The sequence below is a fragment of the Puma concolor genome, chromosome E1 (assembly GCF_028749965.1).
Source record: "Puma concolor isolate L17-30 chromosome E1, mPumCon1.1.hap2, whole genome shotgun sequence".
NCBI classification, from domain to species: Eukaryota; Metazoa; Chordata; class Mammalia; order Carnivora; family Felidae; genus Puma; species Puma concolor.
This window is the reverse complement of record NC_141680.1, coordinates 59,598,611-59,622,173: the sequence shown is the minus strand read 5'-3', so window position 1 is coordinate 59,622,173 and position 23,563 is coordinate 59,598,611. Positions and strand designations below refer to the sequence as shown.

At 62.3% G+C, this 23,563-nt stretch overlaps 1 protein-coding gene across 4 annotated transcripts in view; it reads right to left on the bottom strand.

The window, feature by feature from the left end:
• Positions 1–23,563, bottom strand: part of SEPTIN9 (septin 9) — a 148,924-nt gene that overhangs the window by 55,859 nt on the left and 69,502 nt on the right. For all 4 annotated transcript variants that reach the window (XM_086688167.1, XM_086688169.1, XM_086688170.1 and 1 more), the window contains one exon: positions 11,377–12,018. In XM_086688167.1, coding sequence (XP_086544293.1) covers positions 11,377–12,018 — 642 coding nt within the window. The remainder of the gene's footprint in view (positions 1–11,376; positions 12,019–23,563) is intronic.

Sequence of the window (23,563 nt, the reverse complement as noted above, 5' to 3'; positions counted from 1 at the left end):
TCGCCCCAGAACAGAATGTCCATTGCTGCTAAACCACGGGCAACACGGGAGGTTGGGTGTGAGGTCGGCCTCTCTGCGCGCAGCAGACGGAGCAGCTGTTACTCCTCCGTAGAAGCAAAAGGAAGTGGCCGAGGCTCCCCCGGGGGCTGCCACGGGAAGAAGGGGGAGGGCCCAGGGGACAGAGCAGGGCCCGCCCTCTCCCCCTCTCCCCCGCCAAGCCCCACACCACAAACCCACCGCACCGGCCCTGCCACAGCCAGCCTAGACTCACCTGGTGCGGGCGCAGGGGCCGAGGGCCTGGAATCCAGGCTGCGCCGGAGGGTCTGTGGCTTTGGGGCCTTATTTCAGGAGGTGCCTCAAACCCTCGGTAACCTGAGCTCTGTGTGACAGGGGCTGCTGCCTCACCGTGCGCCCTTCCTATCGGGCAGCAGACAGGCATTAGTCAGCAGGCCGGCAGGCAGGGAGCCACGGACCTAAGGGAGGCCTTCCCTTCGACCAGAATGAAGGGAGGATGGGGATGACCCTGAGGATGAAAACAGAGCCCCCCCCCCCCCCCACCGCCTTCGCCCTCGGGCTGGGCTACTGGGCCCTGTAGAGAAGCAGACGCTGCCCCTGGGGGCGCGGGCAGGGATCACACCCTGACTCAGGCAGGCTCTGGGGTGGCCGGTAACTCCAGGGACTGTGGGTGTCGCGTCCCTTCTAGGCTCAGTTCCCGGTCCATGATACATCCTCCCCACCGGCTCGCCATCCCCGCGCACAAGAGGGAGCCGACCCCCCAAATTCTGCAGGACCAGGAGGCTACGTCTGCCAGGTGTGACCCACCTTAGGGGAGGAACAGAGAGAAAAACCACTGCAGCCCAAGCCCCTCTGTTCAAACAGCACCCTCCTCGCGCCCCCCCCCCGGGGTCGCCTGTTTCTGCCCGCTGAGAAGTAGGGCAAGAAGCAGGGACGGACAGAGGAAATGTTTCTGGAGACGGTGAGCGAGCACAGCAGCTTCCGGGCTGGGAAGCTCAGAGGCAGGGAGGGGCTGTCCTGCCTCCTAGCGGTGGTCTCCAGGGTGACGGCCCCTCCAGAGGGGGCGTCGGCTCGGACCACACAGGCCCCACCCAGACACGCGATCCAGCTGGGGCAGCAGGCCCCACAGGTCTCGGGTGATGGTGGGACTGTGCTCCCACTGGAGCCCGGCTGAGCCAGGGGGGCCTGGAGGCCAATGTCCTGTCTTGCGTGCTCAAGATGCCCCCGGGAGGAGGCGCTTCTGGCAGAGCATCTGGAGACCCCGCTGGGGCACTGAGGAAAGAAGGACTCAGCTGCGTCCGTGGGGCCTCGGATGGCCGAGCAAGCAGGGCCAAGGCCAGCGGGCAAAGGAAGCCAAGGAGGGAGGGAGTGGGCAGCCCTCGGGCAGGAGAGGGGCCAGCACAGGCCCCACCGAGCTCTGGCCTGCAGCAGACCCCCCCGCCCCCCCCCCCCCCCCCCATGTAGACCCCTGGGCAGGCCACCCTCTCCAGGAATCAGTCTGGCCCAGGAAGCCAACCAAAATGCCTCTGAGTGTCGTGTGGGAAGCCCCACCTGAGTTGGGGGCTTCGACGTGTGTGATGTCACCAGTGCAACATGTGCCCTTCCTTAACCTTCACAGCCAACAGCTGAACACACCCAGGCAGCGGGTGGTCTCACAGGGGGAGCAGGGGATAGGCACAGAAGGATTCGAGACGGAGGAGAAGGTATTTGGGGGCAGGGAGTAAAGCCTGGGGGCATACCTAAGAAAGCCCCCCGAATGACAAGGAACATACAAGTGCGTTCGTAACAGGCAAAAGGCAGAAACAGCCCAAATGGCCATCAGCTGATGAGTGGGTACACAGATGTGCCCTGGTCACACGGTGTAACCGTACTCAGCCGTAGAAAGGGACGAAGTTAGGGGCGCCTGGGTGGCTCAGTCAGTTGAGTATCTGACTTCGGCTCAGGTCACGATCTCATGGTCTGTGAGTTCGAGCCCCGCGTCGGGCTCTGTACTGATGGCTCAGAGCCTGGAGCCTGCTTCGGACTCTGTGTCTCCCCCTCTCTCTGCCCCCTCTCCCCACCACTCACACTCTCTCTCCTTCAAAAATAAAAAAATAAGTTAAAAAAAAAAAAAAGGAAAGAGATGAAACTCTGATCTGTGCTACCTTGAAGACATTAGACAGAGTAGAGGAAGTCAATCATAGAAAACCACCTACCATATGGTCCTATTTCTAGGCAAAGTTCAGAACAGGCAGATTTAGACAGAAAGGCCAGTTGCCGCTTAGGGCTGGAGAAAAGGGGGTCGGGGAGATGGCTAAAGGGGACAGGGATTCCGTCTGAGGTGATGGAAATAATCTAAAATGGGCCGCGGCCATGTCCGTACAACTTTGCGGATAAAACCACAGAGAGGTACCCTTTGGATGAGTGCCCTGCGTGGCATGTAAACCGTATCTCAAGAAAGCTGCTTTAAAAGAAATAAGAAAAGCTCTCCCCACCCAAAAAGAGAAAAGAACAGAAAATCCCGAGAGTGCGGCAGGCACAGTAAAGGTAGGAATCACTCCCGCGAAACGCTGCATTTTTATACCCCCCCCCCCCCCACGTTCATCTAGCCACACATCGGCGTGTCCCGGTCGGTGGTGTAAAATGTATTTCTTCCCAGGAGCTGCAGCCCAAGAAAGTTTGACAGGCTCTCTCTGGGCAACACCAAACTCACGATTCCTGAAACCCAGGCCCTTCACCTGCCTGGACCACTCTGCCCCCCTCTGAGACCCGGGACCCCCATCGCTACCCCTGAGAGCTCTGCCAGCAGGGTAGGGGGCTCTCTTCCCCCGGCGGGGGGGGGGGGGGTTGCTGTGGTCCTCTGGACTGGTCCCTCCTGGAAACCTTGCCATGCTGCACAGCTCCCACTTCAGAGGGAGGATCCCCGGGACAGCGGCCACATCCAGCGGTCTCTGCCCCTTGCCTTCTGTGAGCAGCGTCCGGCCCGGGGAGGGGCCGAGGTGCACAGGGTGATGATGCCAGTACTACCTTTGAACCGTCCAAGAGGTTTGTAAATACCTCAAAGGATGATAGTTTAGTGGGGGGGGGGGGGGGGGGGGGTATAAAATAAGAGAAAAGCCAAGAATTCAAACGAGCCCACGGAAAAAGGCTCCTTAAGGTTTTTAAAGTACGAGGGCTCCCACGAAAATATCGGGCTCAGATGGTTTCACCGGTCAGTCCTCTCTAAGTTACAACACGGAGCTGACTGTGCTGCTGTTCAAAACGTTCTTAAATGTTCCAGGACACAGAGGAAGAGAGAAACACATCCAAATTATTGTTGCTGAGCCAGAGAGACACGGACACTAAAGCTGATAAAAATAGCGCGCACACCCCCCACCCCATGCGGCCCGGGGACCAAGCTCACGTGGATACATCCGTGCAAAACCGCATGTCCCTGGCTCCCTGTTTACCCCCTAATAAATTCCAACAGATGAATGACGTCCGTAAAGACAAAACCATAAAAGTGCGAAAAGAAAACCTGGACGGACTGTTTTCTAGAATTCTGGAATGCACAACGCCTCTAAGCAGGGCATAGATCCCAACAGAGAAAAAAATAATAACAAGAAGAAGAATGCACTTGACAAACCTACGGGTTAAAAACCTCTGTTTGGAGGATGGAAGAACATGCTATAAATAGAATCGAAAGTCAACAACCGGGAAAAAGCCCTCAGAGCAGCTACAGTAAAGGTGCACGAGGGTCTCTTAAGAAAATGTCAACCTAGGGGCGCCAAGAGGGCTCAGTTAAGCCTCCGACTTCGGCTCAGGTCACGATCTCGCGGTCCGTGAGTTCGAGCCCCGCGTCGGGCTCTGTGCTGACGGCTCGGAGCCTGGAGCCTCCTTCGGATTCCGTGTCTCCTCCTCTCTCTGCCCCTCCCAGGCTCATGCTCTGTCTCTCTCTGTCTCTCAATAATAAATAAACGTTAAGGAAAAAAAAATTTTTTTTTAAAAAAAGGAAAATGTCAACGAGAGAAGGATGAACAACCCGAGTGGGGCCAAGAAGGAACCAAGGGCAGGAATGAGCCGCTCACGGAGAACCCAGGGCCCTTGGTCTGTAAACGTGGGAGAAGACGCTGCCCTTCGCACGAAGAAAGACGTACAAAATAAGACTGCGGTCAGCCCGGGGCGCGGGCACAGAACCTCTCTGCTACTGGCACTAAAAACCAGTGTGACTGCTCAGAGGCCAGTTTGGCCACACAGATCAACGTTTTATTTAATTTTGTTTTTTAGTAAATATTTATTTTTGGGAGAGAGAGAGAGAGAGAGAGAGGGAGCAGGGGAGGGGCAGAGAGAGAAGGGGACAGATGACCTGAAGCAGGCTTAGCAGAAAGCCCGACACGGGGCTCGAACACACGAACCCCGAGATCCTGACCTGAGCCGAAGTCAGACGATCCACCGACTGAGCCACCCAGGCGCCCCACGGATCAACCTTTTAATTTTTTTCAAATTTTTTGTTACGTTTTATTTATTTCCGAGAGTGTGAGCGAGAGCGAGGTAGGGACAAGAGGGAGAAGGGAACAGAAGATCCAAAGCAGGCTCTGCACGGAAAACAGAGAGTCCGACGCGGGGGCTCGAACTCACGAGCCGTGAGATCATGACCTGAGCCGACATCTTAACCAACTGGGCCACCCACCCAGGTGCCCCACAGATCAACACTTAACATGCACACATCCCGTGGTGCCGAAATCCCACTCCTGAAGTCGGACAGTCCGCTGGGCACAAACAGAAACGTGAGTGTGTTCATGGGAGCCTCGCGTCTCACAGTGAAAAGCGGGGCGGGGACGGGAGGAGCGGAGCGGCCGGGGACCGGCGGCGGGTCGGAGGGACTTGTTGGACACAGAGACACAGCATCGGGAAAGCGGAGCGATGAAGAGCTAGTTGCAGGAGTCTGATTTCACTTGTGTTTTCAGAAAGGGTCTATGATATTCACACACAGACTTCTCTCCACACGTGCGCCAAGCCGAGTGACCATCTAAAGGGGCGAATCCCGGAAAGACGCTCGATGCGCCCCGCCGAGAACACGGGTGGTCCTGGGGACGAGGGTGGGGAGGGGGCATCCAGAAAGACCAACTTCCTTCTCAGATCTCCTGTGATCGCCATTTCCTGTCTTCGAGCCCCGGCCGTGCGCCGCTCTCGGGGACACGGAGAGGAAAGGGAAGCGGGGCTCGCCTTTGGTCTGCCTTCGTGTGCTTGTTTCACAAAAGCCTTCCGGGGGCTGGGCCCGTGCTTGGCCATCTTCCCCCCACACCAGTGGCCAAGGCCCCCCGCAGGGGAGTCTCAGCGCTCAGCCTTCTACGCTTCCAAGTCGGAACCTCTGGGGGTCACTCTGGAAGGAGGGGGGACGGCAGCGGAGGGAACGGGCAGGGGAGGCCCAGCGTGGGAGCGCCGTGCCCGCCCCTTAACGAAATCGCGTCCGCTCTTCTCCCCGTCCACCGCTCAGCGAGCTGGAAGCTCCTTCCTGGGCACCAGCTGCTTGCTCACCAGCTACAAGCCAGAGCTCCAGCTGCCCCTGGGGTTCCGGGGTCGGGAGGTGGGGGGGCACCAGTGATGCCCACGGAAAGTCCCGGGGTCAGGGAAAATCAGAGGAGACCCAGGGAGAGGAAGTCACATCCCGCCCAGAGAAGAGGCCGCGTGACGCTCCTCCTGCGCACCCGGCCGCCCCGTGGGGGACCGCGCGAGGCCGGCGGGAACCGAGCGGCCTCCTCGAGGCCAACCGACAGAACCCGGCTTCTGGCCGGGGCTGCCCACGCTCCAGGGCACCAGGTGGGAGTCTGAGGGTGCCCCTCCAGCGCTCAATGTGTCCTCTGTCCCTGCCGCACAGAGCGTGGCTGTCTGGCACGGGCACGTCCCCCAGACAGCGGCCCCATTGTGCGGACCCCGGCTCGCGGCAGCTGTCCTGGGCCCGGGAGGCCTCACCCGGCACCATGTGTCTGGAGCCCGGCTTCCGTCCCGGGGGCCCCGCCGGGTGGTCAGGGCCACGGCCCCCAAATGGGGAAGAGCTGGGCCCCGCCCCCAGCGCCTGCCTCCCTGCCCAGCCCGCCCCGCAGCTGCGCTCGGCTCTATTTAAGGCATTCCGCAGCTGCTGGGGCTGCATACCCTGCGTGGGCCCTCGATCCTTCTCGGCCCTGGGCTGGGCTTGGCAGACAGCTGGGTGGGCCGGCGAGGGGGGCCGGGTTCGGTCCCCGCAGCCCTCTACTCCGCCTCCCCTCGGAGGGCACACACCTGGCCCCAGCCGCTGTCACCCTGCACCCGCGTGCCTGGGGACGTCCTGCCTCAGACCTAACGGGAACGGGCTTTGAGAGTGCTTGTCCTCAAAAGGGGGAAGGAGAAAGAGACTCCATCCCGAAAAGTGAGCGGGTGCCCGGATGCTCTCTGGGGCCAGGGCAGGGGCAGGGGAGGAGCTCGGGACGGAGGAGTCGGCCAGGCAAGACAGCTCGGTGCACACACCCCTACCAGCGGCATGGCCTTTGTCTTGCCACAACAGAGACACTGAGCCCCACGCAGAAGGGCCCAAGGCATGGCGAGAGGCGAGCCCCCTGCGCCCCAGTGAGTCCCTCGACGTTTATCAAGCTCCTACTGTATACCGAGTGCCGGGGTGAAACTTCACTGGGGAGTTCCCGGCCCAGCGTCAGGCCCAGAGCGGACACCCTAGTTGGTGGGGTGTCCTGTAAATATGGTGAGGGAGTCTAGGCAGACTTTGCAGAACCTGGGCCTCTCCTCCCTGATCACACGGCGGTCACCCTCTCCCCCACCTCCCCGCTCCGGGCCTGGCACATTCCTGCCCCTTCACCAGCGGACCCCTCCTCGCCCTTCACACCCAGTCCACACCTCTCTTCTCCTGAAGCCTCCTCTGCCCTGCCTCCAACGTCCCTGTGTCCCTGCTGGGGGTCCCAGCAACCCCGCGCCTCTAGCCCCCACTGTCCCCTGCAGAACTGGGGTCCGCTCCGTTCGGTCCCGGCCCCCGATGCAGCAGGCAGCCAGGTGCACCTGAAAGATAGGCAGGTGCAGCTGGGGTGCCAGAAAGCCACGCCCACCGCTAGAGGCTCGGGGACCTTGGTGTCGACCTTCCTCGGTGCTCCCTCCCCCCACCACCCGAGCCGAAGACATTTCTAGATGTTTTCAGTCAGAGGGAAAGCATACCGAGACCCCAGATGAGCCTGCCCTCCTCCCCAGTTTCACATCCACCATCACAAGCCATGCCTGCCACCACCATGGAGGACACACAGCGGAGTCCGAACCCTGCTGCCTCGGGACAGAGGGTCCTCGCTCTTTTGACAAATCAAGAAACTGAGGCTGGGGGCGGGCAAAGTGAAGACTCAGAACCGGTTGGCATGGGGGGGGTGGAGCCGGGGGGGGGGGCGCCGGTCAGGGTGCCTCACCCCCCACCCTGCCCGGCCAGCCCCATGGCCTCCAATCAGCATCTGGAGACGGCGAAGAACCAGACCCACGAGTGAGGAGCCAGTGCCCGCCTTATAAGGCCACCTCGGGGAAACTTGGCTGGTGTCAGCCGTGGGAGCCAGAGGTGGGTGGTTCCCGGGGGGAGGGGAGGGCGGCGGGGGGGGGGGGCAGCTCACTGCACAGACGCGGTTCTGGGTCCTGCAGCCCAGCCCCACCCAGCGCCACCCAGGCAGACGCAGGGCAAGCCAGGGACCTGGGAGGGGAGGCGAGGCCGGACTGCCCCAGAGACCGAGAGAGAAGCAGAGATGACCGACGCATGACAAGGAGGGCCGGGGGCCAGCAGCCTCCGAAACAAGGAACCCCGTGTGCCAGAGTGGAGCTTGTGAGACCTGGGGGCTCTTGGCTGACCAGGAAAGGATCTGCTTGGTCCCTGCAAGGTCCCACGGGGTCCCCAGGGTCCCTGTGTCCGCCTGCAGGGGGGGGGGCACGAAAACCCATCTCACTCCTCCTACATTGTTTTCTTGAGCACCTACTAAGTCTATGTCACTCGGGGGGGAAAAAAAAAGTTAAAGAAACCCGACAACAGCCTTACTCTCAAAAAACCTACGTAGGATCTAGCGGGGGGCACAGAGGGAATTCTGAAAAACACAGAGTAAACACGAAGAGGGGGTACCTTTGGGATTACAGGTGAACTTTAGATTCTAACTTCGACATTTTCTGAATTTTAAAAGAAAGGTACGCTGGGAAACTTTTCCATTAAAAAGTCCAGCAGAGGGAAAAAAAGGGGGTACAACACAAATAATTAACGTTCCAAGCCAAACATAAGACATCACACACACACGCACAGATGCCGAAAGGCATGGGAGTCCAAGGAAGGGAGGCCACTTCCAGCTAGAGGGAGGGCTTCATGGCAGAGGTGGCGTTTGAGCTGCACTTCGAAGGATGCATAGGAATTCAAAAAGCAGTGATGTGGAGAGGAAGGAGGTCAGGAGTCAGGAGGTCAGGAGAGGTGGCCTGTGGAGGCCACGGAAGGGCCAGAGCAGGAAGAGCTGGGGAGCGGGAGGTCTGAGCTGGACAAGAGACTGGATGGAGTGGAGAACGGGCCAGGGAAGGCTCGGGCCTGGCACGGATTTCGCCAGTGCTGTGCTTTAGGGAGGCCAATCTGGGAGCGACTCAGCTCTGGTCCCAGGAGACCCCGACGTGCGCCCAAAGCCACGGCCCAGAGGGTTTCTGTCGGAGCAGGGGACCCCCAGAAGCCGTGCCATGGGTTCCAGGAACACACCTCCACCGGGAAGGCCCTGCCTGCCACCCGGACTTGCCCGGGGCACTGAAGAACTCGACATCCGAGGCAGCGCTGGTCAGAGCCAAATTCCCCAGCCTGCACTGGGTGAGCCTTCCTCCTCCTCGCCCAACCTCTCGCCCGGCGTCACTCCCGGGCTCGAGGACCAGGCCGCTCTGCAGTGACCTCTGTCGTGCTGTCCTAGGTGGACAGGATCCTCCCAAACCGAGCCATCCGAGCCCCCAGCATCCTGCCTCAGCGCAGCCGCCTGGTCTCACTGCATCAGTCTGGCCCTAAACGTTCTCACCCTGCGAGCACTGGTCTCAGAGCCCTTCCCCACCCGGCCACTGAGACACAGGTAGGTGGGGCACGGGGCGGGGGGACACCAACTGGCCTCTGACCCTCCCCACACAGAGCTGGGCCCACCCGCTGCTCTCTGAGGGGACCAGGGTCTGGGCTGCTGACGACATGGCTTTCACGCCGGGCTTGGACTTCTTTTTTTTTCACGTTTATTTATTTTTGAGAGAGAGAGAGAGAGAGAGAGAGAGAGCGAGCGAGTGGGCGAGAACAGGAAAGGGGCAGAGAGAGAGAGAATCCCAAGCAGGCTCCGCACGGTCGGCACAGAGCCCCACGCGGGGTTTAAACTCACGAACCATGACTTCGTGACCTGAGCTGCAATCCAGAGTCGGACGCTCAACCGACCGAGCCCCCCCAGGCGCCCCGGACTTGGACATTTAAACTCTTTTCCGCGGAGAAAGCGTGCAGTTCCCCAAGTTCCAGGCTCCAGAGCACCTCCGGGCCGCTGCCTTGGCTCCCCTCCTTTGCCTGGTTAAATCCCACTTTCTCCAAAGCTCGGCTCGAGAGGCTGGGGATCTGGGAAGGGCCCCACAGGACCCTCGACTGCTCCACAAGCAGAGCCAGCCGGACCGGCCCCGGCAGCCAGCCGGCTGCCAGCACGGCCTCTGGGCCGTGGGGCCCAATGACCCAGGGCGGGACCACCTCCTCCCACGTCCAGCACGAGCTGCCATCAAGATCCACACGGGCCTGGTGCCGACCACGCCCCCAACCACATCCTGCTTGGCTCAGCTGGGCGCGGACACCTCACCCACGGGAGGCAGAGGCCCTGGACCAACAGGGGAACCAGTCTCCAGGCCGCTGGGCGCGCCTTCGTTCCGACGCACCAACACCACAGGGACCCAGAGACCGAGAGAGAAGTCTCGGACCACAGGGACACCACAGGGTCCGAGAGAGTGGGCGTGGCTCTGCAGGGTCAGGTTTAGGCGAGCGGGCTGAGGTCAAGTGCTGCAGCAAATTCACAGCCCTCACTTAAAGGCCAAGGGAATCCCCACACCTGCCACACCGTAGATGGGCCGTGGGGACACAAGGCTCAACGAGGTCAGCCAGGCACAAAAGGACCGAGGACCAACACTGTCTGATTCCACCTGTGTGAGGGAGCTGGGGGAGTCGAGTTCATAGAGACAGAAAGTAGACGGTGGGCGCCAGGGGCTGGGGGAGGGGCACGGGGAGTCAGGATTTAGCGGGGACACGGTTTCGGTGTGGGAAGCTGAGAAAGTTCTGGAGACGTATGAGGGAGCTGGGCCGCACGACGACGTGAACGTTCTCAATGCCACCACGCTTCACGACGCTTCGAGCAACAGTCGATTAACGTTACATGCATTCTACCCAAATTAGAAGCAATTATGATTTAAAAGGTAAATCAAAACTCCAGAACGTTCTGTTTACCTAACCCGAAGAACACTGAACGCTTCTGAGTTCAGTTCCTGCACTTGGAAAGGGACCCAGCTCTCATGGGGTTTACAGCCCAGCCGGCCCCTGACCCCGTGGGGCCAAGATCCCAGGACCAGATGTTCCCAAGCTGGCCCCGGTGAGCTCCCCACGTGAGCACAGCTTCCGGGTTTGGGCCCCCCGAGGACGGTACCCAAGCCCCCAGCCTCCCTCCCTCACCAAAAGAGTACCCCAAAAGGAGCTGTGGCAGGTATCACAGGGCTCCCTGGCCTACGGTCCCCTCCCTAGCGGCCCTGAGAACCCGGGCACACACAGCCTGGGCGGTCTCGTTTCCCCTTGCTTCTGGCCACGACCCCCCTCCTTGAGGAAGAGCTGGAGGGAGCCCCTGCAGTGCGGAACCCAGGAGGGCACCGACCCCTCCCCCCACCCGAGGCCTCTCCCTCCGGTCTGCAGATCTGAGCAGGAGCCTGCCTGTCCACGGCCCGGCAGCCACCGGCACGCGGACACCCGCGCTTGGGTCCCAAGCCCCTCTGCCCCCCGCGTCCCGACACGAGCCCGTCGCCCCCTCATTTTCCAGGCTTCCAGACCCCCGCCGGCTGGGGCTCTGACAGCAGAAACTCCACACCACGACGCATCCTGACCAATAAAGGGGCCCCTCGAAACCCGGAGGGTCTTTCCAAAGCCAAACGCGAGCCCAGCTGTGGCACCCGGGCCATCCCCGACGGACAGTACCCCTCTGCCAGCCTTGGGACCCCGGCCTGGTGTCTTCCTGGCCTCCAGGGAACCGGGTCTCCACCCACCTGCGACCCACCCCCTCCCCCCCCCCCCCACATTCACAGCTTCTGCCTCCAAGACGCCAGGGCAAAGCCAGCTCCCGTCCCCACGCACCCCAACAGCCCCGCAGACTGGCTTTCGCTACTCACCCTCCTGGCTCTTGGGTGGGGCCTCGGCCGCCGGGGGCTGGGGCTTGGGCTCCAGCCTGCTCTGCAGCTGAGACACCGGGGCGTGTTCCGAATTCTCCATGGTCTGGGGTGGGACGGGGGAGGCGGGCACCTCGGCTGGCTTGGGCACCTGGATCTCGACCCTCTTGGGGGCTGCGTCCGAGGTGGGGGCAGCGGGCACCTCGGGGGCCTTGGAGGCGGGGGTCTCCATCCTCCGGTGCGCTGACTCCTGGGGCTTGACTATGGTGATCTCCGTCCTCCGAGGGGCGGGCTCCAGCGTCTTGTGGCCCAGCGCCTCGGCTCGCTTGAGCCCAAAGCGGGACGGCCCGGTGGCGCTGGCGTTCTCCACCTGCTTGGACGAGATGTCGATGGAGATCTCCGTGCGCCGGGACACGGGCTCGGCCTTGGGCCCCGAGAGCTCGACCCTCCGCAGGGCGGCTTTGGGGGATCGCTGGCTGAGGGAGTCTACATGGCGGGCTGCGGGCTCGGCATTCTTCGCACCCAGGTCCTGGAACTTCTGGGTGGAGCTGGCCACCGTGGCCCGGAGCAGGGGGGTCGGGAGCCTCCGGGACGGGGTGGAGTTGGGTGTCTCGGCCTCCTCGACCTCAAAAGATCTTTTCAAGGCTGGAAGACAGAGAGAGGGGGACGTGAGGCGTGGACGGCTCGGGAACAGCCAGGAATGTGCTGCTAAGGTAGCTGTGGGCCCCCGGAGACTCTTGCACCCTCCCCCTCCCGGGCACAAAGGGGACAAGCCCCACTCCCCCGGGGGACTCCAAGATGCCAACAATCACGCACCCTGGGGGAGAGAAAAGGCGGAGCTTGGAGGACACCACCCCCCCCCCCGCCCCCGTCCACCATGGCCGCAGCGAGGACGTGCCAGCTACGTGTTCTAGAAAGATGTTCTGGCTCAAGGGGACATCAGAGTTCTTTCTCGTCGTGGTCTTCCCTTATCCTCTCCCCAGCACAGACGCCACGGGGCGCAAACCCGCCACGACCACCAGCAACCGGGTGGGGGTGGGGGGCACGTACATCCCCAGCAACGGCAGCCACAACCATCACCTGTCAGAACCACGACCGCAGTGACATCATCACAGCATGGACCAGCGTGGACCGCCGGCTCCGGGAGGCCTAATACGGCCCCTAGGCCCACCGTGGGCATTTACTCCTCACGTGACCCTGTGCCCTAAATGCTGCCGTTATCCCCCGGTCCGGATGGGGAAACTGAGGCCGTGGTGCCTGAGCAAGGTGCCCAAAGGCGTGGAGACGGAGCGCCAGAGCCGGAAGACGCGTCCGTCCCGCCCCGGGGCACAGGGTTCTGACCACTTGGCTGTCCTGTTTCAGGTAAACAACGGAGCCCCGGCGTGGTCCACGACTCTCTCGATCCTCACCCTCAGACGCGTCGTCGGCCTCTATCCCACACTGCTTGTCCCAGCCAGGGCCCCGTGGGACACCGGCCGCCCGGCTCCCACCCGCCAAGCCCAGCCGCCCACCGTCTCCGCCAGGACCCGCTGCTCCCTCCGAGGCCAGGGGACGACGGTGCCTGGGGAGCTGCCAGCCGTCCCCGCGGCCCCTGCCTGCGGCCGTGCTCCCAACAGGAACCAGCTGCTGCCGTCACGAACACCAGAGCAGGAAGGGCCCACAGCGGGCGCTCAGCGACCCCCAATGTCTCTGCCACCCCTCTCCCCACCTCGCCTCCCCAGGTCCCCAAGCCCGGGGCTTCCTGGGACCCCTCCATTTCCTCCCCGGCCCCCCGCTGGCCCGACAACAGCGATCTGGGGCCATTCTCGGGGGCCCCCCGCCACGTGTTCCCTCCTCCAAAGTCCAGGACAGCTCTTGTCGCTTCCCAGTGGACAGGACTTCCCTCACAGGACAGAGACACACAGGCCGCCTGGCCGGCCTGTGCTCCCGACACAGCCAGAGCTCCGGACTTCTCTCAGGAGAATCTGGAAATCTGGACTTTCCTACGGGATATCTCCTGATCTGTACACGCTCGCACAAAGGGAAACAACCCCCTTTCAAAAAACACCGTGTGGTCAAACAGGATCACGTCTGCAGGCTGCCTCTGGCCTGAGGTCCAGCCTGTGACCTCTGATTGATAACGTGGCCAAGGGGGCAGGGGGTCCTGTGCCGGAGGGGCAGGGGACGAGCCAAAGCGGGGATGCCAGCACCTCAGCACCCCTCCCCTGGGGGCCTGCCCCCAAGATAACCACAGAGCATAACTGCTCATTCCAAAAAAGGTCGAGGTGACAAAGGCCAGGTTCAAGGGGGTGTTAAAGTGGCCAGAAAGCCCAGAGGTGGATGCCTGGAACTGTGACCTCATGTGGGGTCTCCTGAAAGCACCCGGTCTACCCGCGGTCTCCAGGGTACTGTCCACACTGTCCCTGAACGGTGGCTCCTGTCTATGAACTCCCTAGAGGAGGGGTCCACGCCCAGCCCACCTGGGCACAAGTATTTTAAGGTGCCCAGGTGGTAATTCCCTGGGGCCGAGCTGGAGAAGAGAGGTCAGGGGGATGGGCCTTGTCCCACGTTGGCCCCAGAACGAGGCGATCCTCTACCTGGGAAGCCCATTTGGAGGTGCCCTCAACCACCGACTCACGAGTTACGACCGCGCACAAGAGAAGCCCTTTGTGACTCAGGCACCGTCCGGGGACAGCGCTGAATTCGAACCCGACCCGCACACAGATCACCGCTGAGCCGGGTTGGCCCGCTCCCTGCAACCTTCCTCCCTCTGAGGGTCCACGTGACTCGGTCCTCACGGCCACGGTCATCCTGCACAGACGCACACGCCGTCCCCACCTGCCACCCTCTCCTCTCTGACAGCTCTGTGCTCCTGCGTGGCACATGTCACCCCCTGGCCCTACAGCAGCTGTGTGTTTATCGCCCGGCCACGTCACCCACCTAGGTGCTCACCCTCGGAACTGTCCCATCTGGTCCCACCCCCGGCCAGTCCGAGGCCCCAGGAGAAAAGGAGCTGTTCCCACCCGCAGGGCGGCGACTGTCGGAAAACGTGCAGATCATTAGGGGTGTCCTTGATGATTTACGCCATCCCCCCCCAAACAATCTGCCGCCGCCTCTCCCCAGCCCCAAAGCCTGGCTGGCTGTCACTTGCCCTGGCCCCGTGCAACTCACACTTCTCCCCCTCACATCTTGCAGGCTGTGTCACGACTACTGTGACTGGCTTCCGGGATGGGGGAGGGGGCGTGCTTGTGGTCCCTGGAAACATCCTCCGCTTTGCAACTCCACGAGCCACCTCCACGACCTTGACGGGCCTCAGGTGCTTCTTCTACACAACCCGAAGGTGAGACCAGGTCACGGGGTTGCAGCCTGTGGGCACGGGGCCCCGGAGGAGCCCCCATTTCCACCTGAGAAGCTCCACCCGCTCTAAGGTTCTCTGGTGGACCGTGTCCCCCACACGATACGTCCTAGTCCTCACCCCCATAACCTGCGCATGTGACCTTACTTGGGAAGAGAGTCTCTGCAGATGTCATTAAGGTGAGGATTCGAGATGCCAGCATCCTGAATTCAGGATGGGCTCTAAATCCTACAGGTGTTCCTATACAGGAGAGAAGAGGGGGACTTGGGGCACGGGAGACACGGGAGAGGCCACGTGAGGCCAGCAGAAACTGGGGCGATGCGGCCCCGGGCCCAGGGATGCTTAGCGCCAGCAGCAGCTGAGAAAAGCAGGAAGGATTCTTCTCTCAAGCTTTTGTAATCCGTGTGAGACTCTGTCGACACCTTGACTTTGGACTTCTGGCCCCCAGAAATGTGAAGGAATCAAATTCTGTGGCTTGAGCCCCACAGTCCGCGGTAAATTGTGACGGCAGCCCCCGGAAGTACCCCGGGGCCCCCCGGAAGGGGGAGAGACCTCTGGGCTACAGGACTCTGTCTGGGATCTCCCGACGGTGCCGCCACCCCAGCCCCTCTCCGGGGACCCAGGAGAAAAAGCCGCCTCCTTTTTCCTCCCCCGGAATCCCACAAAACCCCCAGATGGTGGGAGAAGTCGTCTGGAGGGACCCTGCTCTAGATCTACACCGCCATATCTGGCAACGAAACAAGATCATTCTTTGAGGTAGACTTTGCAAGGGACGCCCTGTACGAAGCTGCCTCCCCCACGGAGGATGTCACGGTGCAAGCAGCACCCGGCGGGGAAAAATCAGGAAGACCGGCTGTCACACACGTGCAGCCACCGTCCTCGCTCCAAGGGGGGAGCGAGCGTCACCCGGCCCCACGGCAGGTGCCTCTCACCTTCCCCACCTCCCCCCTCCCTGCAAGGGTAGAGGCAGCCACAGCTGTCCACGAGCAGCCACGGGAGGCGGCAAGAGTGCTCATGAGCTGGTCAAGTTGCAGATTTGAGGCCCTACGTGACGGACCGTACGTGAGATCTGACGACCGGGCAGAGGAGCGGCCTTTACTGGACGGGGGGGGGAGCAGTGCTGGGCTGCCGCCTCTTTTGTTCGCAAGACGTCACTGCAGTCAGAGGGCACGTGAGACACCGCTTACCATGTCAGCTGGACACGACATACCCTCAGAGCGCCAGACGGGCCCGGGGCTACCGCCTGGGAGGGAGACACCGCCATCATCTCAAGATCGCCCCGCTTCTCTCTCCTCTGCATTCAAGTCCCCCCACGGCCAGGCTCAAACCTCACCCGCTCCCAAAGGCCCTCCTCAACCCGCCCTCCCCGACGGGCGCCAGGAGCCTGGAGCCCGTTTGCGCGCCTCGGCCCGCCCGCTGCTGGGAATTTATCCCACGGAAATCATCAGAAGCGCGAGGACTGACGTAGGGGGACGTTTGCATCAGCGTTAAAATAGGAAACGCCGGAAACAATTCCGGTTTACGGAGATTTCCTAAACCCAGACGCCGAAGTCCCGCGCCGTCATCAAAATCCCGGCTTTGAAGATGAGAAACGTTGAGGACGTGAAGCCACACCGGCAGCACACCAGATGCGTGCGAAGAGGGGCGCCTGGGTGGCTCAGTCGGTTGGGCGTCCGACTTCGGCTCAGGTCATGATCTCGCGGTCCGTGAGTTCGAGCCCCGCGTCGGGCTGACCGCTCAGAGCTTGGAGCCTGTTTCAGATGCTGTGTCTCCCCCTCTCTCTGACCCTCCCCCATTCATGCTCTGTCTCTCTCTGTCTCAAAAATAAATAAAACGTTTAAAAAAAAAAAAAAGATGGGTGCGAAGAGACCCTCGCGGGGTCTCACACGCACGTGTGCAACGTGCCCGCGCGCTCGCACGACTCTGGAAGGAATCGAGGTGGCTGACTTTTTTTCCCATTAGACTCTCCTGCCTCTTCCCAACGTGCCTGTGCTGCGCGTGGGTCACTCGCTATTTTCAGGGCCTAAGGCCATCAACGCTGCGTTTTGAGAACCGGGGCAGGCGAGGCTGTGGGCCTCGCTGGCCCAGCCCCACTCCTCCGGCCCCAGAGCCCGGCCCTCTCCAGTCCTTTAAACACCTACAGGCCCGGCCGCCGCGGAGGCCAAAGCCGCCTCGCCAGATGTACGTCCGTCTGTGCCCGTGGGGGTCGAAGCGGGAGCCGCCTGGGTCTGGGCCTGTTGAAGGAGGAAATGTGCACCACACAAGGGGCCATTGTAAAGCTCTCTGCTCCGACCACAGGCTGCCGGGCAGACCTTTCCCCACTCCCGGGTGCACAGAAGGGGCCGGTCCGGGGAGGGGGGGCGTCCCGGGGCAGCCACAAAGCCCTGCTCCAGCGGGGGGGACGAATGTCATGCAAAGAATGTTACAGACCAAGATCAAAACAAACCCCCCCCCCCCCGCCCTCCCCGCAAGACTCCCTCGGGAGGGACACTGCCGATCTGGGCTCAGGCCCCAGGAGCGCCGGCCCTGGCCCAACGCAGCCTCTTCCAGGGAGCAGCAAAGAAGGTCTCATCCCTGAACGGGTGGCCCCAGGGAGCCTAGAAGGATGGTCCCAGGCGGAGGGTACTGCCCTGCTCCCCGCCCTGAGCCTGCAGGACTAGACTGCAGGACCCCCATCCCGAAGGTACCTACTCTGCCAGCTCGTGAGCCCCGGGAGTGAGGGCCGGGCCCTGGCACCGCCCCAGGCTGAGTCACGGGCTCGGGCAAGGCTCGAGATAGCAGAGCAGGGCTGCAGCAGGCATGAGGGGGGCCGGGGCCAGGAGGAGCGCCACCGAGCAGGGCAGGGCGACGGGAGAGGAGGCCGTCCGTTAAGCAGCAAATCCTCCAAAGGAAAAGCAGCCGAGGCCGCAACGGCCGGACTCATCCCCACTAAGGACTGAATTACCCAGGAAAGGCGGGGGCGACTCCGGGCAGGGGCTGAGACGGGGAGGACACGACCTCCGTCACCCCTGGGCCTCCGCTTCCTCGTCTGTCCTACTGTGGGCGCTGACGGGATGGCACAGTGGGACCCGTGCCCCGATGATTGCCGTTGTTCAAGTGTGCACCCGGTGCCCAAGCCCAGAAGGCACGAAGCCTTCCTCTCCACGCCAGCAGCCTTTAGGCAGCAAAGGGACAGTAGATACCCAGCTGTTTCTCCTTGGGACAACCCTGGGGTGCATGGTACGGGGTCCCCCCCAGCACCCCCAGGGGGGCTGAGCCGCACGCACCCTCCAGGCCGCCCCCTTCGGGGAATGCCTGGATCACCTCCTACAAGAACCCTCTCAGGATCTGCCTCCAGGGGCTCGGCGGAGGGGAGATGGCGGGGGGGGGGGGGGGGGGGGGGGGCAGGTGGGGAAGGGGTGGGGGGAGGAGGGTTCTCAGGAAGCAGAACGGTCCGAAAGGGAAAAGCTTGAAAACGGACACTGCGGCCAAGCGGGGCCTGCGCTGGGAAGTCGAGGGTGGCAAACAGCTCGGGCACCACTTGGGCCTTGGGTTCCCCTCAGAGAAACACGTCTGTCGAACGAGAAGGATACAAGGAGCAAAGTCCAAACAAAGAAGAGCGGGTAGAGAGTGTGGCACCCGCGGTCAAAGCCCTCTGCCCGGCCCCTCTCCCTCTGCGTCCCCAAGGCGAGGCCTGGTCGGGCCGCAGGGCCTGACGCGGCCTGAGAGCCGTGTCTGGCCCTGCTCCGGCTCGGGTCTGGGGGCCAGCGAGGCGGCTGAGGGCTCCTGGCCACCCTGGGCTCGTGTGCACGCGTGGCCGGCTGTAGGCGGCCTGGGGAGGGCGGACAGCAAGCAGGCGGCCCCTCTCCCTGGCTCTGGGACCACGGGCTTGTGCCTCAACACCAGGCAGTGTCAGCAGGGGTCCGGCCTGGGCACCCTGGACAGGAGGAACCAGCTGCCCCATTTCCATCAGCCGCGGGGGTTGGGGGGGTGTAACCCTGAGAACTCCAGATTCAGCAGGGGGTTTCAGGGGAGGCCACGCAGCCCCAGGCAAAGGATGGGAGGTTCCCCCACCCCAATCTATTTTGATGACTGTCTTCCTGCTTTGGATGTTAGGTGCTGCTATATCTCCTCCCACCCCACCTCTGTTCCCTGGGCCTGGGGGGGTGGGGGGGGGGACACAGGCATGCCGGGGGGGTCCTTCCTGCTTCTCACAGCCTCCACCCACGAGGCCTGGCCCCCTGCTCTGGAATAGCAATGTAAGAAAGAGCGGGCTGGGCTTCTCAGATGGGGCCAAGAGCAACAAACAGGCCCCCTGCCTCCCTTCCCAGGCTGCAGGGGGAGCTTGCTGCCACTCACTGCGGGGGGGGGGGGGGGGCTCCACACAGCCTACGTGGCACCCGGCCCTTCCCCACCCAGGACATGCTCAGGCACAAACAGAATGCAAAAGTCAGATGCGGAGCACCAGTGACCCCCCAACCCTCCGGCTGGGGACAGACACGCACACGCGCACACAAGACCCCTCGGCCAGGAGCAGAGGCCCAGTGGCAGCGAGGGTCTACAGCGGCCCCCGGATCCCAGACATCCTCTTAGTCCCCAAATTCACTGGAGAAAGCTCTAGCAAGCAGGCATGGACACAGGTGAAGCCAGCCCTCCCCAGCCAGGATGGGACCAGGGCCCCTATCGGATTCCTTTTTTTTTAACTTTTTTTTAACATTTATTCATTTATGAGAGACAGAGAGCACAAGCAGGGTAGGGCAGAGAGAGAGGGAGACACAGAATCCGAAGCAGGTTCCAGGCTCTGAGCCGTCAGCCCACAGCCCGATGCGGGGCTCGAATCCACGAACCGTGAGATCGTGACCTGAGCCGAAGTCAGGCGCTTAACTGACTGAGCCACCCAGGCGCCCCTCGGATTCCTTTACAGGGGCTTTCAGACTCCGCTGTGCTGTCTGCAGAAGACACTGGCCGAATGGTGGCCCCCCAAAATGATATGTCTGAGTCCTAACTCCCAAAACCTTTGACGGGGACCTTGTTTGGGAAAACAGGTCTTTTGCACGATAAAGGTGAGGATCTCGAGACGAGATCATCCTGGATAAAGGAGGGCCCTAAATCCGACGGCAGTGGCCCTCATGAGATACAGAAAAGGAGAAGACACACAGAGGAGACCGTGTGGAGGCAGGGCGGGGTCCGGAGGGGCCTACAAGCCAAGGACTGTCACCGGAAGCTGGACACACACCTGGAACAGACTCTCTCGCAGAGAGCATCCGGAAAGGACCAAGCCCTGCCCACACCTTGACTCCGCACCATGGCCTCCAGGACTGGGACAGGCTGAACATCTACCGTTTCAAGCCATCCACAGGGTGTGGCACTTTGTTACAGCCGCCCCGGGGGAAACGAACACCCCGACGGGACACGGACGAGAGAGGGGAGGCCTTGCAACCGCCATGACCTCCTTCCGTGGATGCTGAAGCCACTTCCTGCCATGACTCACCAGCTCTGCGAAGGGGCCAGGGGCACCCTGGAATCGGTCCGGCCTGGCGGGAAAGGCCTGCATCAGGCCACCGGCTGGCCCCAGCCCTTCGCTGGGAGCCCCTTCCTGCTGCCTGTCCTCGCCCCCCCTGGCCTCAGAGCTTCCCCCACGTCCCCCACCCCCGCCCCCCGCCGGCCAGGACCCATGCATCCAGCTCACCCAGAGGATGCCTCATCTCACACCTGTTGCCCTAGTGTCCCCAGACAGGGCACCCCAGGTGCCCCCAACACTGTCCCACTTGGGGCAGGAAGCTCTCTGGTCAGCCCACCTTCAGAGGACTAATTACTGGTGTTCACCTCTCCCCGGCCAGAGAAGGGCCTTGGGGTGACAGCTGTCCAGTCGGGGAGACCCCGGCAGGCGGCGTGGGACAGCCACATAGCGACTCCTGATGCAACAAATCTCCACCCGGAGCTGCTCCCGGGGGGGGGGGGGGGGGGGGCGGCGGCGGGAGGCCCCTCTGTGCCTATCCAGCCATCTCCCCGACGCCCTTGGGTCTCGGGACACCAGGGTCACTCCAGACAGGTTTAAAAGTCCCCTAAGATGCTGGGCCACCTTTTTCTCTTGACTAAAGTTCCGGGAACGTGTGCACACGTAGACCAATTTGCTGCAGGCGGAAGGTTCTGCACCCCCCACCCCCACCCCCCTCAAACCAGCTGCGGGTTCTCCACACCCGGGAGGGAGCAGAGAGATCCGGACGAGATAGCAAGAATTTCCTGACCAGGGTGGGGACGCCTGCCTGCACAGCTCTCTGGAAGGCGGGAGGAGGACCTAGGTGTGGCCTGGCCCCGGCCCGGAGGGAGGGGCGGGCGGGAGAGGAGGGGATGTGAGACCCTCCTGGGGACCTCTTGGGGCCTCTGCGGGTCAAAGGTTCTCAGATAAATGGCAATCCAGGAGGCAGGAGGGAGCCCCTGGGAGGGGACTGACTTCAAAACCCCAAACCCCCTGGGTCACAGCTTCAAGGGCCTCAAAGGTCACAGAGCCCAGAGCCCTTGAACCTGCAACCCCCTTCTGGGGCAGCCCCAGTCGTCCCGAGGGGGTCTCCAGGGGGTCCTGTCCCAGAAGGAGCGCCAAGCTGCTGGTTCCGGGCAGGAGCACGGCCGCTCCCCCCACCACCTCTCCTCCTTCCTACCTGCACCCTCCCCCCGCTCCCCCAAATCCGCAGGCCCCGTAAGTGCCACTGCTGGGGATGTTGCCCCAGCCCCGACCCGCACGGCGGAGCAAGGACGCCCATGAAAACCAGCTGCCCTGCACCCACCTGTCCACGCCCCGGGTGGCTCTCTCCCACACGACACCGTGTGGTGTGAACCAGGACCGCGGGACCTAGGGCATCTGGGCTCCAGGGCACAGGCTGAGCCGCCCGGCAGGTCAGGGTGACCTCGGGGTGGCCACCTGCCTAAGGGGACCGCTCCTCCGGCCTCTGCTCACAGCTCGGGGATCCCGGGTGCTGGCTGTTATCTGCCCGGGGGTGGGGGTCGGGGGGAGGAATCACCTCCCCTTCCTCACCTCACTGGCTACTGGGGGAGGTGGTAAAGCCACTTAAAAAAATGAAGGGAAAAAAAAAGCCTCATACCGGGAGCCAGTCGGCCCAGGTGGAGCCCTCCATTAATCACGCCGCCTGCCAAGGGACCCCAGAGGGACAGACGGAGCCATCTGTGTCGTGGCCTAGGGGTGCTGCCCCGGCCCCTAATTACAGGGGACAGTGACCCCGGGGAGCAGGGTCAGGTGCCGGTCAGAGCGGCACCTGGGAGTCCAGCTGCTCCCCAGGCCCCCGAGGAATGGGGGTGGGGGGTGGGTAGAGTCGCCGTGACACAAAGCCCTCCGGGCACCAACGTGGACTTTCGGGTTCAGGTCCTGCCAACCCAGAGGGTGACGCGGCCTTGGTCTTCACCCTCAGGGACATGAGGGGCCTGCCAGAGGAGGAGGGGCACGGAAAACTAGGAGGAGGAGGCGAGTCTTGTGTGGAAGAGACCACAGCCGGACATTGAGAAGGTTCTGGAAGGGGCTCCCAGGGAGCAGTAGCACCTCCACCAGGGAGGCCATCTGGCCGTTCCAAAGAGCCCCGGGTGGAGGCTGAGTGAGGCGGGCTGCAGGGCTCCTGCTCGGGGCCTGACTGGGATCTCCCCGGGGACAGCGAGCTCTCCACCAACTCTAAGCATCCATCCAGAACTTGACGAGGCCCCTGGGAACGCGCGCAGGAGGGCCGTGGGCAGCTGCTCAGGACTGCAGGCGGGACGCAACCACATTCCTGCCACACGGACGTGGAGGCCGAGGTCCGGGCAGGCCAACGTCCCTCCAAGTCACGCCCTCAGGCCCGTCCAAGCCTGCTCTCCCGACGCCCGCCCGCCATCCCACTCACCCCCCAGCCTAGAACACTCTGCTGCCCTAAGACGTGCCGCGGTAGCAGGTTGCAGAGTGGCCCCAAAAGGACACGTCCGTGTCCTGGCCCCCAGAACCTGTGAATGGAAACACGGTCTTTGCAGATGTGATTAAAAATCTCAAGATATGGGGCGCCTGGGGGGCGCAGTCGGTTAAGCGTCCGACTTCAGCCAGGTCACGATCTCGCGGTCCGTGAGTTCGAGCCCCGCGTCGGGCTCTGGGCTGATGGCTCGGAGCCTGGAGCCTGTTTCCGATTCTGTGTCTCCCTCTCTCTCTGCCCCTCCCCCGTTCATGCTCTGTCTCTCTCTGTCCCAAAAATAAATAAACGTTGAAAAAAAAAAAAAATTAAAAAAAAAAAAATCTCAAGATATGGGGCGCCTGGGGGGCTCAGTCGGTTGAGTGTCCGACTTCGGCTCAGGTCACGATCTCGCGGTTCGTGGGTTCAAGCCCCGCGTCGGGCTCTGTGCTGACGGCTCGGAGCCTGGAGCCTGCTTCGGATTCTGCGTCTCCCCCTCTCTCTGCTCCTCCCCTGCTCGTGCTCTGTCTCTCAAAAATAAACATTAAAAAAAAAAAATCTCAAGATTTGATCATCCTGGATTTAGGGTGGGTCCTAAATTCAATGCCGAGTGTCCTCGTATGAGATAAGGAAACAAAAGAACAGGGACACACAGAGAGGGGGCCACGTGAAGACCGGGCACCTGAGTGATGTGTCCACAAGCCAAGAACGGCAAGGACCGAGGGGCAGCCCCAAGAGCCAAGACAGAAGGGGACACGTTCTCTCTTGGGGCCTCCAGAAGGAACCAGCCACTCCGATGCCTTGACCTTGGACTTCGGGCCCCTGACCTGGGCTTTACGCACCCCCTAGCCTGTGGAACTCTGCTGCGGCAGACTCACGCTCACGCTGACTCCCTGCCCACTCAGCCTTCCGTCTCCTTCCTACCAAAAGCCCCTGCCCCTGCCCTGTGCCCCAA